The 14,327-nt window shown below is 43.9% G+C and overlaps 1 protein-coding gene across 1 annotated transcript; it reads right to left on the bottom strand.

Annotated features, from left to right (window-relative positions):
* Positions 1-608: 608 nt before the first annotated feature.
* Positions 609-8,953, bottom strand: LOC109572110 (cationic amino acid transporter 3-like). Its single transcript, XM_019978650.2, has 11 exons — positions 8,581-8,953; positions 7,907-8,065; positions 6,897-7,074; positions 6,582-6,694; positions 6,190-6,412; positions 5,875-6,014; positions 5,668-5,770; positions 3,985-4,181; positions 3,619-3,785; positions 3,243-3,351; positions 609-2,785 (listed from the first exon to the last, which is right to left on the bottom strand). The coding sequence occupies exons 1-11, from the start codon at positions 8,951-8,953 to the stop codon at positions 2,664-2,666; spliced, it is 1,884 nt and encodes a 627-aa protein (XP_019834209.2). The 3' UTR covers positions 609-2,663.
* Positions 8,954-14,327: the final 5,374 nt, after the last annotated feature.

The raw sequence follows: 14,327 nt of genomic DNA, 5'->3' as shown, positions 1-14,327 counted from the left end.
CCGAGGACTGGAGTGAGAACCTCAAGTAGAACAAACAGCACTCCTGGCTAGCCCAGTTTACATAGGGTAGGCCCAGGGGGAGGAGATAAATGTGTAAAAAGAGGAGCCAAAATTGAGCCAGGGGCTTCTCTTCTCTTCACGTCTTTTGGGGTCGGTCTGCCCTCACGCCTTGAGGATGTATTTTCCTTTGCTTTCTAAATAAAACTGAGCTGTAACACGGAGCTGCAATACTGATCTGCCTGAAGAAATTACATGGTGCTGTAACACTGGTCTGTCTGAGGAAATTTACACGGGGATGTAACACTGGTCTGTCAGTTGTTTCAAATTTTTGTCCACAACGAGACAGAACTGAGGAAATTACAAACTCCCCCGACATTACCATCTGAGCCATCAGGGAAGCCCATACTTCTTATACCAAGAGGATCTTAGATTAAATTATAAGACAATTAGATACACTATATTTAGATCAACAATGAACTTTAACACATATTATAATACATATATCATATGTACATATTTTATGCATATTAATTATAAACATACACATTTAAATATATATACATACATACACATGTACAAGCATATGTTATTTTATTGTGCTTCACAGATGTTGCACTTTTTTCCAGTTGAAGATTCATGGCAATCCTTGGTTATCAGATGATTCACATTTTTTAGCAATAAAGTTCTTTTAAATTAAAGTATATACATTTATTTACAACAGAATGCTATATAGCACACTGAATACATTGCAGTGTAGTGTGAACATAAGTTTTACATGCACTGGGAAACCCAAAAAATTGCATGTCTTTCCTTAATGCCAATTCTCTTTACTGTGGTGGTCTGAAATCAAACCAGTAATGTCTCTGAGGCCTGCCTGTAGGGTCGTATCATTTAATTATTACAGAAAGTGCACAATTTTTCTTTCCTGGAGAATGGCCCACATTCTGGGTTTGGCTGATTGTGTTTTCAGTTGAAATTGGAAGCTATCCCTCATGTCTGATATGATCTGGTATTTGATCTGGAGATTGATTATATTCTGATACAACTTTTCATCAAGACTATGGGTGATGTTCTGTTTTGCCATTACAGCACAGTGGGAAGCACATTATATCTGGCTGTTCCACAGTAAGGGAAGAACAAGAGTCAGATGATGTCAACCTCTTCCATCAAAGTTTCACCTGACAGTTTCAGCCTCCATTGTTTCCTAAACTGATAATTTCAGTAGAACTTGCAATATAGTGATTTTTTTCCAGTTCTGTTAGTCCTCCTCCATCTACTTTTTAATTCACCTAATAATTTTGCTATACATTTTCTTGACCACCATACCCCCTTCACTCAACTGCAGTTGTTCATTCTCACAAACAATACTTCATTATTACCAACATCTTCAGTGTCCATAATCTCCATTTCAATCATTCTGTTCTGCATCAATAACTTTTTAAAAAATTTATTTATTTTAATTGGAGGCTAATTACTTTACAATATTGTAGTGGTTTTTGCCATACATTGACATGAATCAGCCATGGGTGTGTATGTGTTCCCCATCCTGAACCCCCCTCCCACCTCCCTCCCCATCCCATCCCTCTGGATCATCCCAGTGCACCATCCCTGAGCACCCTGTGTCATGCAATAACTTTTAAATCTTGTCTCTGCGATTTAACTTTGTTTTAGTTCCACTCAACTGTAACCATTTATCAATCAACCATTACTTCCCATCTTATTGCCCTTCCTCTAGCAATGCAGGAGAAGGCAATGGCAACCCACTCCAGTACTCTTGCCTTGCAAATCCCAAGGACGGAGCAGCCTGGTAGGCTGCAGCCCATGAGGTCGCTACGAGTCGGACACGACTGAGCGACTTCACTTTCACTTTTCACTTTCATGCGTTGGAGAAGGAAATGGCAACCCACTCCAGAGTTCTTGCCTGGAGAATCCCAGGGATGGGGGAGCCTGGTGGGCTGCGGTCTCTGGGGTCGCACAGAGTCAGATACAACTGAAACGACTTAGCAGCAGCAGCAGCAGCAGCAGCAGCAGCAGCAGCAGCAAGGGTCTTTGACAGAAAAGTAATCATTTATACCTTCTTACATGATATCTCAATAAAGTTGGAAAAAAGAATTAAAATGATCATTTCTCTTTACCATTATGAATGATCCACTTCATCTGTTATTATTTCTCTTTTTCTCAAAATCTATTTTGATATTACCATATCTCCCCTAGCTTTCTTGTGTTACTGTTTGCACAATTTATCTGTTTCTTTCCTTCTATGTCCAACATTGCTATGTCCTAATATTTAAAGTGCAACTCTCAACACAATATACAGTTACCTGTATTTTCTTCCAGAAGTGGCAAATTTCTGGCACAAGAACTTGTTTCTCATGTGCCAGGTTAATATTTTATTTCTTCCTCTGGTTGCTGGTAATATTTTTGTACTTTGTGAAAATTCACCTTGGTGCACACTTATGAAGCATGTGCTTTTCTGTATGTATATCATGCTTTGAAAAGTTTACTTAAGAATTTTACCACATAAAAGTCATTTTGTCTGCTGGCAGTAAATTCAGGCTTTCAATGCCTATCACCTTTAAATTCCATAGAGACTCACAGTGTCCCTTGAAGCAGCAGATCCTCCAGTGCCTGGAAGGATTTCACACAGCATTTACTTCCTCTGGTTAAGATGACTCGGTACCAGGGATGTTTTCATCAACAGTCTGGAAAGTGGAGGCTGGTGGCTGTTGCCCATTGTTCTCCTCCAGGCTGTGTTGGATTCCATATCCAAAGTATATGGCAAAGCCTAGGGGGGGAAATGAGACAGTGAGAAGGGAAAGTAGGGTCTCTCCTCACTTACAAATGCCCAATGGGTTTTCTGTTATGGCACCTGACACAATGTGGGGCGAGGGATAGTAGGAAGAGGACTGGGTTCAGTCACTCAACAGTGCTCTTTAGGGCACTTCCCTGGTGGTTCCATGGTTAAGAATCTGCCCACCAATACAGAAGCTTCGAGTCCAATTCCTGGCCTGGGAACTAAGATCCCACCTGCCTTGGAGCAACTAAGCCTGCACTGAGACCACATGCCAAAACTCAGCAGTTACCTGTGACTACGGAGCCCACATGCTCTGGAGTCTGTGTGTCACAACTAGAGAGAAGCCCATCGGCCACAACGAAGAGCCTTCGAGCTGCAACTAAGACCCAATGTGACCAAATAAATAAATATTAACAAAGAACCCTCTTTTTAGTAGAAAACCACTCACCAATCACATTCCAGATGCCAAGTTGGACCCAGATCCCAGAGGTCATCTGCATCATCAAGTAAACATTCACAAAGATGCTCACCAGTGGGAGGACAGGCAGAATAGGGACCTGTGGACCAAGTCAGTTCATCCCTGAGCACACCCCAGACGTCTGAAAGGGAAACCCTACTGGGGTGGGAAGACTCCAGTCCAACTGCAGCTGTGTGTTCAGTGTCTACTTAGGTTGGGTGTATAAAGGACTAAGTGTGGATCAGGGAAAGGTCCATTGGTTTTAGCAACTCCCTTTCTTCCCTGGTCCAGCAAAGGATATTTAGACCTAAAGCACACAGATCTCCTTCACTCAAGGTGGACACTTTGGGCACATAAGGTCACCTACCCTGAATGTAAGAGGAGAGGGGTTCTGGGGCTGCCTCCAGATGATGACCGTGATCCCAATGATGAGCAGCAGCAGCAGCACAGCCACTGTTGTGTACACGGGGTCTCCAGAGAACACATATCTGGACCCCTGAGCCAGTATTATAGTCAGGATCATCAGCAGGAGAACTGCAAGGGTCAAGGAGGAGGAGAACAGGCTGGACTCCAGAAGACCAAGATGTCAGGACCTTGGGCCACACCCCTCCCCAGGCTGCCCATATCAGGAAGGGCCATCATATCTCCAAGACACCTCAACAGCCAAAGACACAGGCTCTCACTCTATCTTGCCAATTTCAGAATATGATCAAAGAGAAATTCCACTGCTCACCAAGCAGTAAGGCACATCCGTAGACAATTTGGCCAGATTTCCGGGTGGGGTTGGTGCTAATAGGGTCACACAGACTCTTTAGAATCCTTGAGATTCCTGCTTCAGGTACAGATTCCAAAGGACTTGCTTCACGTTCAGAAATCTCAATTTCATTTTCTGTTTTCTCCTTCTTGCTTAAATTCTGGTCTGGTTGGTACCTGAATTAGAGGTATTAAAGCTATATTATTAGATTGGAACAAAAGTAATTGTGGTTTTTACATTGTTGAAATTTACCATTTGATATTAGAATACATTCTAAATAAATGTGGCTATATTATACGACATTTTAATGTGCATTATGTTTTTTTTTTATTTGCTGTTTATTTTATATTTATTTTAGACTATGGCATTGATGTTAGACAAAAAGCAAATTTGAGTGATTTTTCTATTTGAGTTCAAAATAGGTCATAAAGCAGCAGAGACAACTTGCAACATTAATAATACATTTGGCCCAGGAACTGCTATTGAATGTACAGTGCAGTGGTGGTTCAAGAAATTTTGCAAAGGAGATAAGGGACCTGAGGAAGAGGAGCACAGTGGCCGGCCATTCGAAATTGACAACGACCAATTGAGAGCCCCTTGGACTGCAAGGAGATCCAACCAGTCCATCCTAAAGGAAATCAGTCCTGGGTGTTCATTGGAAGGACTGATGTTGAAGCTGAAAGTCCAATACTTTGGCCACCTGATGCGAAGAGCTGACTCATTTGAAAAGACCCTGATGCTGGGAAAGATTGAGGGCAGGAGGAGTAGAGGATGACAGAGGATGAGATGGTTGGATGGCATCACCGAGTCGATGGACATGGGTTTGGGTGAACTCCGGGAGCTGGTGATGGACAGGGAGGCCTGGCGTGCTGCAGTTCATGCAGTCGGTAAGAGTCGGTGACAACTGAGCGACTGAACTGAACTGAATTGAACTGAGAGCCATCATCAAAGCTGATCCTCTTCCAACTACATGAGAAGTTTCTGAAGAACTCAACACTGACTCTTCTATAGTCATTCAGCATTTGAAGAAAATTGGAAAGTTGAAAAAGCTTGATAAGTGGGTGCCTCATGAGCTGACTGAAAAGTTTTTTTAAATTGTCATTTTGAAGTTTCACCTTCTCTATCTATGCAACAACAACAATGAACCATTTCTTGATCGGATTGTGACATGTGATGAAAAGTGGATTTTATATGACAACTGGTGATGACCACCTCAGTTGTTGGACTGAGAAGAAGTTCTAAAGCATTTGCATGAAAAGAAAGATCATGGTCACTGTTTGGTGGTCTGATGCTGGTCTGATCCACTACAGCTTTCTGAATCCTGGTGAAACCATTACATCTGAGAAGTGTGCTCAGCAAATCAATGAGATGCACTGAAATTTACAATGCCTGCAGCTGGCATTGGTTAACAGAAAGGGCCCAATTCTTCTCCATGACAATTTTAAATTCCATTTAAAATTCATGGTCCAAAACTGTAATTATGTTTGCACCAACCTTAAAACATCAGCCCATAGTCTCCCAACATAGATGTCCCCATCAACCTTTTTCCTGCCTTAAGCCTAGTGGGGCACTTAGAAAGTGGCATGGATATAGAAGACGATCACCTCCCCCATCAATCCCTACCAGGTCAAGACCCCCAGTCAAGGTGTAGCAGAGTCTCACCTGAGGACGAGAACAGAAATCACCACGAAGGAGTAAGCAAGCAGGGTCCCAATTGCCATGAGGTCCACAAGGTTACTGAATTCTAAGAATAATGCTGTGACCCCTAGGATGAGGGTACAAACAAGGTGTGGGGAGAGAATGAGAAACCACTGGAAACATACAAGTTAAGGACATTGATCAAAGAAGGAACGAGTTTTGTTCACTCACCTGCAAGAGTTCCAGAAGCCAAGATGGCCATGATGGGAGTGCGTGTGCGAGGATGGATCTGGGCAAGTCCTTGGAAAAGGAGCCTGTCATCTGCCATTGCATACGTCACTCGAGACATGGAGAACATGGTACCTAGGAGGCTGGAAGAGAAGATGGAAGCATAGGTGAGAACATGAGAAGTAGGACAGGCCGAAGGTTCTCCTCCCTAGTCTACATGAAGTGGAGTAAGATGTCTCTTCATCTTATCTCTCAAATAACAAGGGATGGGTTACCTGAACATCTGACAGTAAATGGAGAGAAAACTTTGACACTCACCTGGATGAAAGAGCACAGAAGGTGCCCACAACCACGACATATCTGGCAGGGCCCCACCCAATATGGAGAAAAGCCTGTGGCAAGGGGCTCTCAGGATGAATCTTGTAGTAGGGCACCATGAGGGTGAGTGCCGCTGAGACACCAAAATACGCCAAAAAGCAGATCAAGAGTGAGACCACGATGCTGAAGGGGATGGACCGCTGGGGGTCCTGGGCTTCTCCCCCTGCAAGATGGGAGGAAATACTGGGTCAGTAAACATGCCGGGGTGAAAGCACAAAATCAAATTCCCTCCTCCATGTTCAAAAGCAGGCTAACCTTCTCCCAATCCCTATGCCTGAGGATGGCCCAACCTGTGCCCAAACCCCTGATGGGAAGCACAATGACCATGTTACCTGTAGTGGCAATGGCATCAAACCCAACAAACCCGAAGAAGCATGTTGCCGCTCCCTGGAAAATCCCATCAAAACCAAAAGGTGCAAACCCTCCAGAACCTGGAGGTCCCAAGCTATGATGAGAGAAGGAATGAGGAAGAACATGGGTGAGGTGAGTTCATCCATCCCTAATGGACTCCTCCCTTCACACCACAAGTCCTGGCCCTAGGACCCCCATCCCTTAGACCTATCAGCCCAGATCTCTTTAGTCCCCACCTTATTCTCAGCTCCATACCATCTGACATGCATTACTGTGGACAAGGGTACCCTCCTAACCTAGAGGAGTCATTGGATCCAGCTGCAGCCAATGTGTAGTCCTGTTCCGTGAGCTGCCAGTTGTGCAGGTCTCCCTTAATGAAGCCAGAGAGGACGACGAAGCTGAGAACCAAAATGTTAATGCCCGTGAACCATTTGTTAACCAGTGCTGACTCACGGGCTCCCAGAACCAGTATTCCTGTGGGAGAGATGGAATACGAGACATTCAAGATAACCAAATCCATAGACACAGAAAGCAGACTAGTGGTTGCTGGGGGTTGAAGGTTGTGGAGGGTGGGAGTGGACAGATGGATAGGTGAGTGATCAGTGGGTACAGGGTTTCCTTTAAGGGTGATGCACCTGTTTGGAACTAAATGGAGGTGATGGTTGTACAACATTGTGAATGTACTAGTGCCACTGAATTATACACTTTAAGATGGTTAATTTCTTATTGTGGCCAGTGTCACACACAACGATCAAATCACCATAGTGTCCACCTTAAACTCATACAATGTTGTCTGTCAGTTATGTCTCAATAAAGCTGGGAACAATTGGTTAATTTGAGGCTAGATGAATGTCCTCTCAATTAAAAAAAAAAAAAAAAAAAAGAAGTTTGATCTTGGTACAGAGGAAGAAAGTTGTCATTTGAAATCAATGATTCTGAGCTGGGGAAATTTTATCTCCCAAGGGAATTTTGGGGATGTCTAGAGACATCCCAGTTGTCACGATTTTGGATATGAGCTTCACAATTGTCTCATAAATAAAGGACACTCAATCATCAGACAATGATTAAAAAAAAAAAAAAAAACTACAAGGCACAAGACAGTCCCTCAGACTAAAGAATGTTCCTCCTGAGAATGTCAGTAGTGCCAAGGGTGGGAAACTACGGTCTATGTCTTGCTTTCCTGTCTGTCATATCACAAATCCTTTCCAGTGCTAATTCCCTCACCATTCTGCCATCCCAAGTCTTTCCCAGCCAAGGTCCCCTCCCGCTCTCCTTTCTTCCCATCCTATCTTTGACCCCATCTCACCCATCATCACCAGCACCACACCCAGGGCAAGAAAGTCAGGATACTTGGCCAGGAAAGAGGGCACGTGCAGTGGGAAAGTTCCTCTTAACGCCTGAGACATGTGGTTCCCAATCAGGCTGTCGAAGGTGGAGCTCCAGGCTCTGGCAACACTTGCAATGGCTGCAGGTGCAGAAGAAGAAAGATTCATGAACAAGCTTTAACTGAACCCCTACCATGTGCCATGGGATGTATGTCATGGAGGGGAGCAGACAAAGTAATTAATCTCAAAGAGTTTCATTTCACGGGATAGGGAGAGAAGGTACAGCTGATTCACAAAACAGGTCATCCTCTCAGAGGGTTAGGAGGAGATTGGTGTTTTGCAAGAAAAGATAACAGGAAATTGGGGCCAGCAGGGCTGGAAGGTAAGAATTGAAATTTTAAGCTGATGTGTAAAGAAAACTTCCATGAAGCCAACAGCTGAGCAAAGGCTTCAATACGATGAAGGGATGAGCCTGTGGGTCATGCGTCCCTCTCACCCACTCACTCCCTACAGTTCCCTTTACTCTGGGTTCCTAGTCCATCACTTTGCCCGCAAAGTGGATAATGAAATTCTCGTGAATGAGTTGAAGACCCTAATTCCCCCTCCTTGTTTCCTCATCTCAACTCCCACACCTTTCCCCTCCCCATCATCTCACTGATGGCGTAGGACAGTAAGAGGTTCCAGCCAGTGACGAAGGCGCACAGTTCTCCCACGGTGACGTAGCTGTAGAGATATGCAGAACCGGACCCAGGGGCTCGGGCCCCAAACTCTGCATAGCAGAGCCCGGACAGCACAGAAGACAGGGCAGCCACCAGGAAGGAGATGACGATCGCTGGTCCAGCTTTGTTCCTGGTCACTTCTCCAGGCAGGATGTACACGCCAGCTCCCAGGGTGATGCCCACACCCAAGGCCACCAGGTCGAGGGTGTTCAGACAACGGGACATGCGGCCCTCAGACCCCTCCCTGGGCTTGAGCGGCCGCCTACGGACCAGCTTCTGACCGCATTGACGGAGGTCCTGACATCGCATCCTAGATGGAGTTGTGGATCTGTGATCTGCTGAGAAAACAAGACGCCAAACCATCAAGAATGTCCATCCAGCACTGGGGCCTGGCACACAGTACCTGCTTAATTGTTATGACTTGGGTGGGTAAGAATCATGAGAGTTTTTTCCTTTCTTTCTTTTTGTTTGCCAGGCTCATGGCTTGCAGGATCTTAGTTCCCTGACCAGGGATTGAACCTGAGTCATGGCAGTGAAAGCCTGGGATTCTAACCAAAAGGCCACCAGGGAACACCCTGGAAGGTTTTTTAAATTTTTATTTTAATTGAGGTATAGTTAACATACAATATTTTTAAATTTCAGATGCAACACATAGGGATTCATAATTTTAAAGGTCTTATGCCACTTATTGGAGAAGGCAATGGCCACCCACTCCAGTACTCTTGCTTGGAAAATCCCATGGATGGAGGAGCCTGGTGGGCTGCAGTCCATGGGGTCACAAAGAGTCGGACACGACTGAGCGACTTCACTTTCACTTTTCCCTTTCATGCATTGGAGAAGGAAATGGCAACCCACTCCAGTGTTCTTGCCTGGAGAATCCCAGGGATGGTGGAGCCTGGTGGGCTGCTGTCTATGGGGTTGCACAGAGTCGGACACGACGGAAGCGACTTAGCAGCAGCAGCATGCCATTTATAGTCATTATAAAATATTGGGAAAGATTGAAGGCGAAAGGATAAGGAGGTGGCAGAGGATGAGATGGTTAGATAATATCACCAACTCAATGAACATGAATTTACGCAAATTCTGGGAGATAGTGGAGGACAGGGGAGCCTGGTGTGCTGCAGTCCTTGGAGCTGCAAAGAGTCAGACAAGAGTTGTTGACTGAATAACAACAATATAAAACCTTGGCTGTATGGCACTGAATGTTCATAGTCACAGTGTTTATAATACCCAAGGCATGGAAGCAACCTAAGTATCCATCAACAGATGAATGGATGAATAAAATGTGATAGGCATATATGAATATGTATGTATGCGGACACATCTATATATATGTATGTGAGGTGATTATACTAAGTGAAGTCAGAGAAAGACTAATATTATACGATATCACTTCTATGTGGAATTTGAAAAATAATATGAATGAACTTGTTTGCAGAACAGAAACATAAGAAAAAAGCTTGTGGTTACCAAAGGGGAAAGGTAGGGGGGAGGGATAAATTAGGAGATTGGGGTTAACATACATACACTTATATATGTATAAAATATATAATCAACAAGGACCTGCTGTATAGCATAGGGAACTCTATTCAATACTCTATGATAACCTAGACGGGAAAAGAATCTGATGAGGAATGGATATATGTATCATTGAATCACTTTCTGTACACCTGAAACTAACACAACATTGTAAATCAGCTGAATTCTGATATAAAAATAATAAAAGAAAGAGAAGTGTCCAGGAAACATGAAATATTTGAGAGCAATTGAATAAAAGCACATATTTATTCAGAGGGAAAAGAAGCAAAAATAAGTGACAGGACTCTGTATCCCCTCCTTTGGGGCATGGAATGTCTCCTCACTACCCGGCTCTGCAGGGTGAGGCTGACCCAGTGACCATGAGTTACTATCTGCAGGCTTCTGTCTGTGATATTCCAAAGTCCAAGTTTAGCGTTTTGGATTAAGAGTGTAACTGAGCAGGACCCTGTGAGGTTTTCCCAAAGTAGACCCCTATCCATGTCCTCCACCTGCCTTTTATCTGTAGAAAAACCTCAAAGAATACATTTAATCAGAGAAGTGAGAAAATGCAGAATGAAAACAGTCAGGCAAGACAAAATAATAATACTTTAGCTGTTAAAGTCAAAGTTCTTCCTCAAGGATTACAATAATACTCTGAGTCATGTCCTTTGAAGTGTTTTGCAGATACTAAAACCCTCACCAGGTGGAAGATGTTGGCTGTATGCTACCCATAACCACAGAGACCCCAGGCTGTTTGGAAGCAGAAGGTTGATGATGCTGACTTCCAATTTCCTCACCACCAACCAATCAGAAGAGTGTCCATGAGCTGATCACAGCCAGCTCCTTGAACACTCTGACCCCTCCCTACCTGGGCCAGGGCAAGACACACAGTACTGAGGGCACTAGACCACTGTGGCTCCCTTTGCCCAGCAAAGCAGTAAACTCTTCTCTTTTCTACTTCACCCAGAACTCTGTCTCCAAGCATCTATTGGGCGTCAGTGAAGAGAGGCCGAGTTTTGGCTATAAGAACAAGCATTCAAACAGCCAGAAAACTCTGATGAGAATCTTGGCTTCACCATCATCTCTGTGTCTTTGGAGAAGTCATTTACTTCTCTGGACCTCTGTTTCTTCTTGTTCAAATATGATGAATATAAAACAATTTTAGTTTTATAAGATGAGAAGAGTCCTGATGGCTGATTGCACGATAATGTAAATATAGTTAACATTACTGAACTGTACACTTAGAAATGGTTAAGATGGCAAATTTTATAACATATGTAATTTACCACCATATTTTAAAATTACTGCCAATAATAAATAATAGAGCCAGCTTCACATCGGGTTAACAAACCCAATGGTGACTTAATTTAATATAAATCACCATACAGCCCTCCTCTCAGATACCAAAATCCATGGATACTCAAGTCCCTTACAGCCACCTGGGCATCCATAGAGGAGAAACCTGCAGATACAGTGATCAACACTACACAGGGGACTGACATCAGTGGTCCACACACCATAAACCCTATACAAGGGGAATCCTTGATATTGTTTGAGTACCAGTCAGAAAAGTGAGTCTTAGTTCATTTAAACTGAGGTGGATGAAACTAGAGCCTGTTATACAGAGTGAAGTAAGTCAGGAAGAGAAAACAAATGTCACATATTAACACACATATATATGGAATCTAGAAAAATGGTCCTAATGAATGTATTTGCAGGGCAGAAATAGAGGCACAGACATAGAGAACAGACTTGTGGACACAGCAGAGGAAGGAGAGAGTGGAACGGGTTGAGAGAGTAGTGTAGACATATATACACCACCATATGTAAGACAGGTAGCCAGTGGGAACCTGCTATACAGCACAGGGGGCTCAACCTGGTGCTCTGTGATGACCTAGAGGGGTGGGAGGGAGATTCAAGAGGGAGGGGATATATGTATACTCATGATTGATTCATGTTGTTAGATGGCAGAAACTGACACAACATAGTAAAGAAATTATCCTCTAGTTAAAAATAAATTAAAAAAAAAAGTCTTAGAATCTCTAGGAACTGATTAAATTCCAACCGATTCTCACACAAACACAACAGCTCTCAGCTTTCATCTAGAAAATGCGTCTCCCCACCCTCAGTCAGGAGCCAGGCTGACCCCCTGCAATCTGGGGTTGCAGAGGTCTCTTTAGGAAGATGGGAACTCAGGGCCCAGTCTCCTACAGGAGAGGGTGACCCGAGACTTACTGGATCCTTGGAGCAGAGTCTGGAGCACTGGGTCAGTCTGGGAGGCTGAGTTTAAGCCATGCAGGGCTGGAGCTGAGACATCTCCAAGAACTGAAGCGGGGAGTCCTGAGCACAGAAGACAGTCCTCACCCCTGGGATGTGGGGTGCGGATGGGGTTGAGTGGGTGGGGAAGAGTGTTGCTATCAGCTCTTCACACTTATGTGGTTACCCTCAAGAGGTGGTTCTGAGGGTATTTTTTTTTTTGCTTGTTTTTTGTTTTTTTAATTGTGGTTAAGTACCCATAGCGTATTATTTACTATTTTAATTATTTTAACCCGTTAAGTACATTCACACTTTGTATAACCAAACTCCAGAGCTTTTTTCGTCTGGCAAAACTGAAACTCCATTTCCATTAAACAATTCCCCCTTTCTCCTCTCCCAGTTCCTGGCAATCACCATTCCTCTTTCTGCCTCTATGAATCTGACCACTATAGGTACTTCATTTAAGTGGAATCACTCAATATCTGTTCTTTCCTGTCAGGCTTATTTTATTTAGTACAATGTCTACTAGATTTCTGCATATTTATACCATTAAAAAAAATAATTGATTTCTCTTTGGGGTTGTTAGGTCTTCGCTCTGCACATGGGCTTTCTCTAGTTGCCGTGAGTGGATCTACGCTCTAGTTGCAGTCATGGACGTTTCAATTCAGCGGCTTCTCTTGTTGTGGTGCATGGGCTTCAGTGGTTGCAGCTCGTGGCCTGAGATTGCCCCACAGCATGAGGAATTTTCCTGGATCAGGGATCAGACCTGTGTCCCCTGCACTGGCAAGAGGATTCTTATCCATTGTGCCACTAGGGAAGTTCTTGTGTGTTTATGTGTGTTAGTCACTCAGTCATGTCCGTCTCTTTGAAACCCCATAGTCTGTCCATGGGATTCTCTGGGTAAGAATACTGGAGTGGGTTGCCATTCCCTTCTCCAGGGAGATCTTCCATGCCCAGGGATGAAACCCAGGTCTCCTGCATTGGCAGGCGGATTCTTTACCATCTGAGCTAAATGCTGAATAACACTCCATTATGGGTACCTGTGGGGAGCGAGCTCCGCCCTGGCAAAGGTCTTGAGGAAGGAGGCTTGGCATACGCAAAGGCGGGATCAAGCCTCAGGAGTCTCCCTGGAAATTCTGGAGCATCTACCCCCAAAACTAGAGTGTGCCTACTTTCTGCTTTGTGCTTTCACCTACACCTCTGACTTTATGGGGGGCTGTCCCCCACTACCTCTCTGAAAAAAGAGTTAGCTTACAGCTCCAGTTAATAATTCCTGGGTGTGACAGTGTTTAACCTACAAACTGCTTTGGAAATCCTCTAGCCTGCCTGAATAGGTTTTTCCGGCCACATGTGATTGTTCAGAGCCTCCCAACTGTGAGAGGCAGGAGATGTTCTAGACTGTCTAAACACAGATTCTTTTGAGTAGTTAAAAGATTGATTAGAAATTGTATTGGTGAAGGGATTTTCACTTGTTGGGCCAATGTTTGCTGCTAAGTTTCCATATCCCTTATCTGCTGTGTCCCTGGCAGTGTATTGATTAATATAATTGGTGTAAGTAGTAGCTTTAATGTTTGTAACCTGGGACCCTTGAGTTAATTCTTTTTCTTCTTGTAGCCCACCACACCTTTGCTCTGTAGGAATGCAACTTTATCTAATGCTTTTTGGAGGCTGGCGCCTGACTTTAGAATAATCACCTTTAGAGAAAAAGGCCTCCGGGCCAGAAGATGATGCAAATCACCTAAACTTTTGCATATGATAAGTTTGCAGGAAGAAAACCTGGCTTACTGCATGACTCTACCCCTTCCCCTATTATCCTCTATGCATAATTTAAGGTATAAAAACTACTTTGGAAAATAAAGTGCGGGCCTAGTTCACCGAAACTTGGTCTCACCATGTTGTTCTTTCTCTT

The sequence above is a fragment of the Bos indicus genome, chromosome 18 (assembly GCF_029378745.1).
Source record: "Bos indicus isolate NIAB-ARS_2022 breed Sahiwal x Tharparkar chromosome 18, NIAB-ARS_B.indTharparkar_mat_pri_1.0, whole genome shotgun sequence".
Classification (NCBI taxonomy): domain Eukaryota; kingdom Metazoa; phylum Chordata; class Mammalia; order Artiodactyla; family Bovidae; genus Bos; species Bos indicus.
The sequence above is the reverse complement of the archived record's forward strand: the minus strand, read 5'-3'. Positions and strand labels throughout refer to the sequence as shown.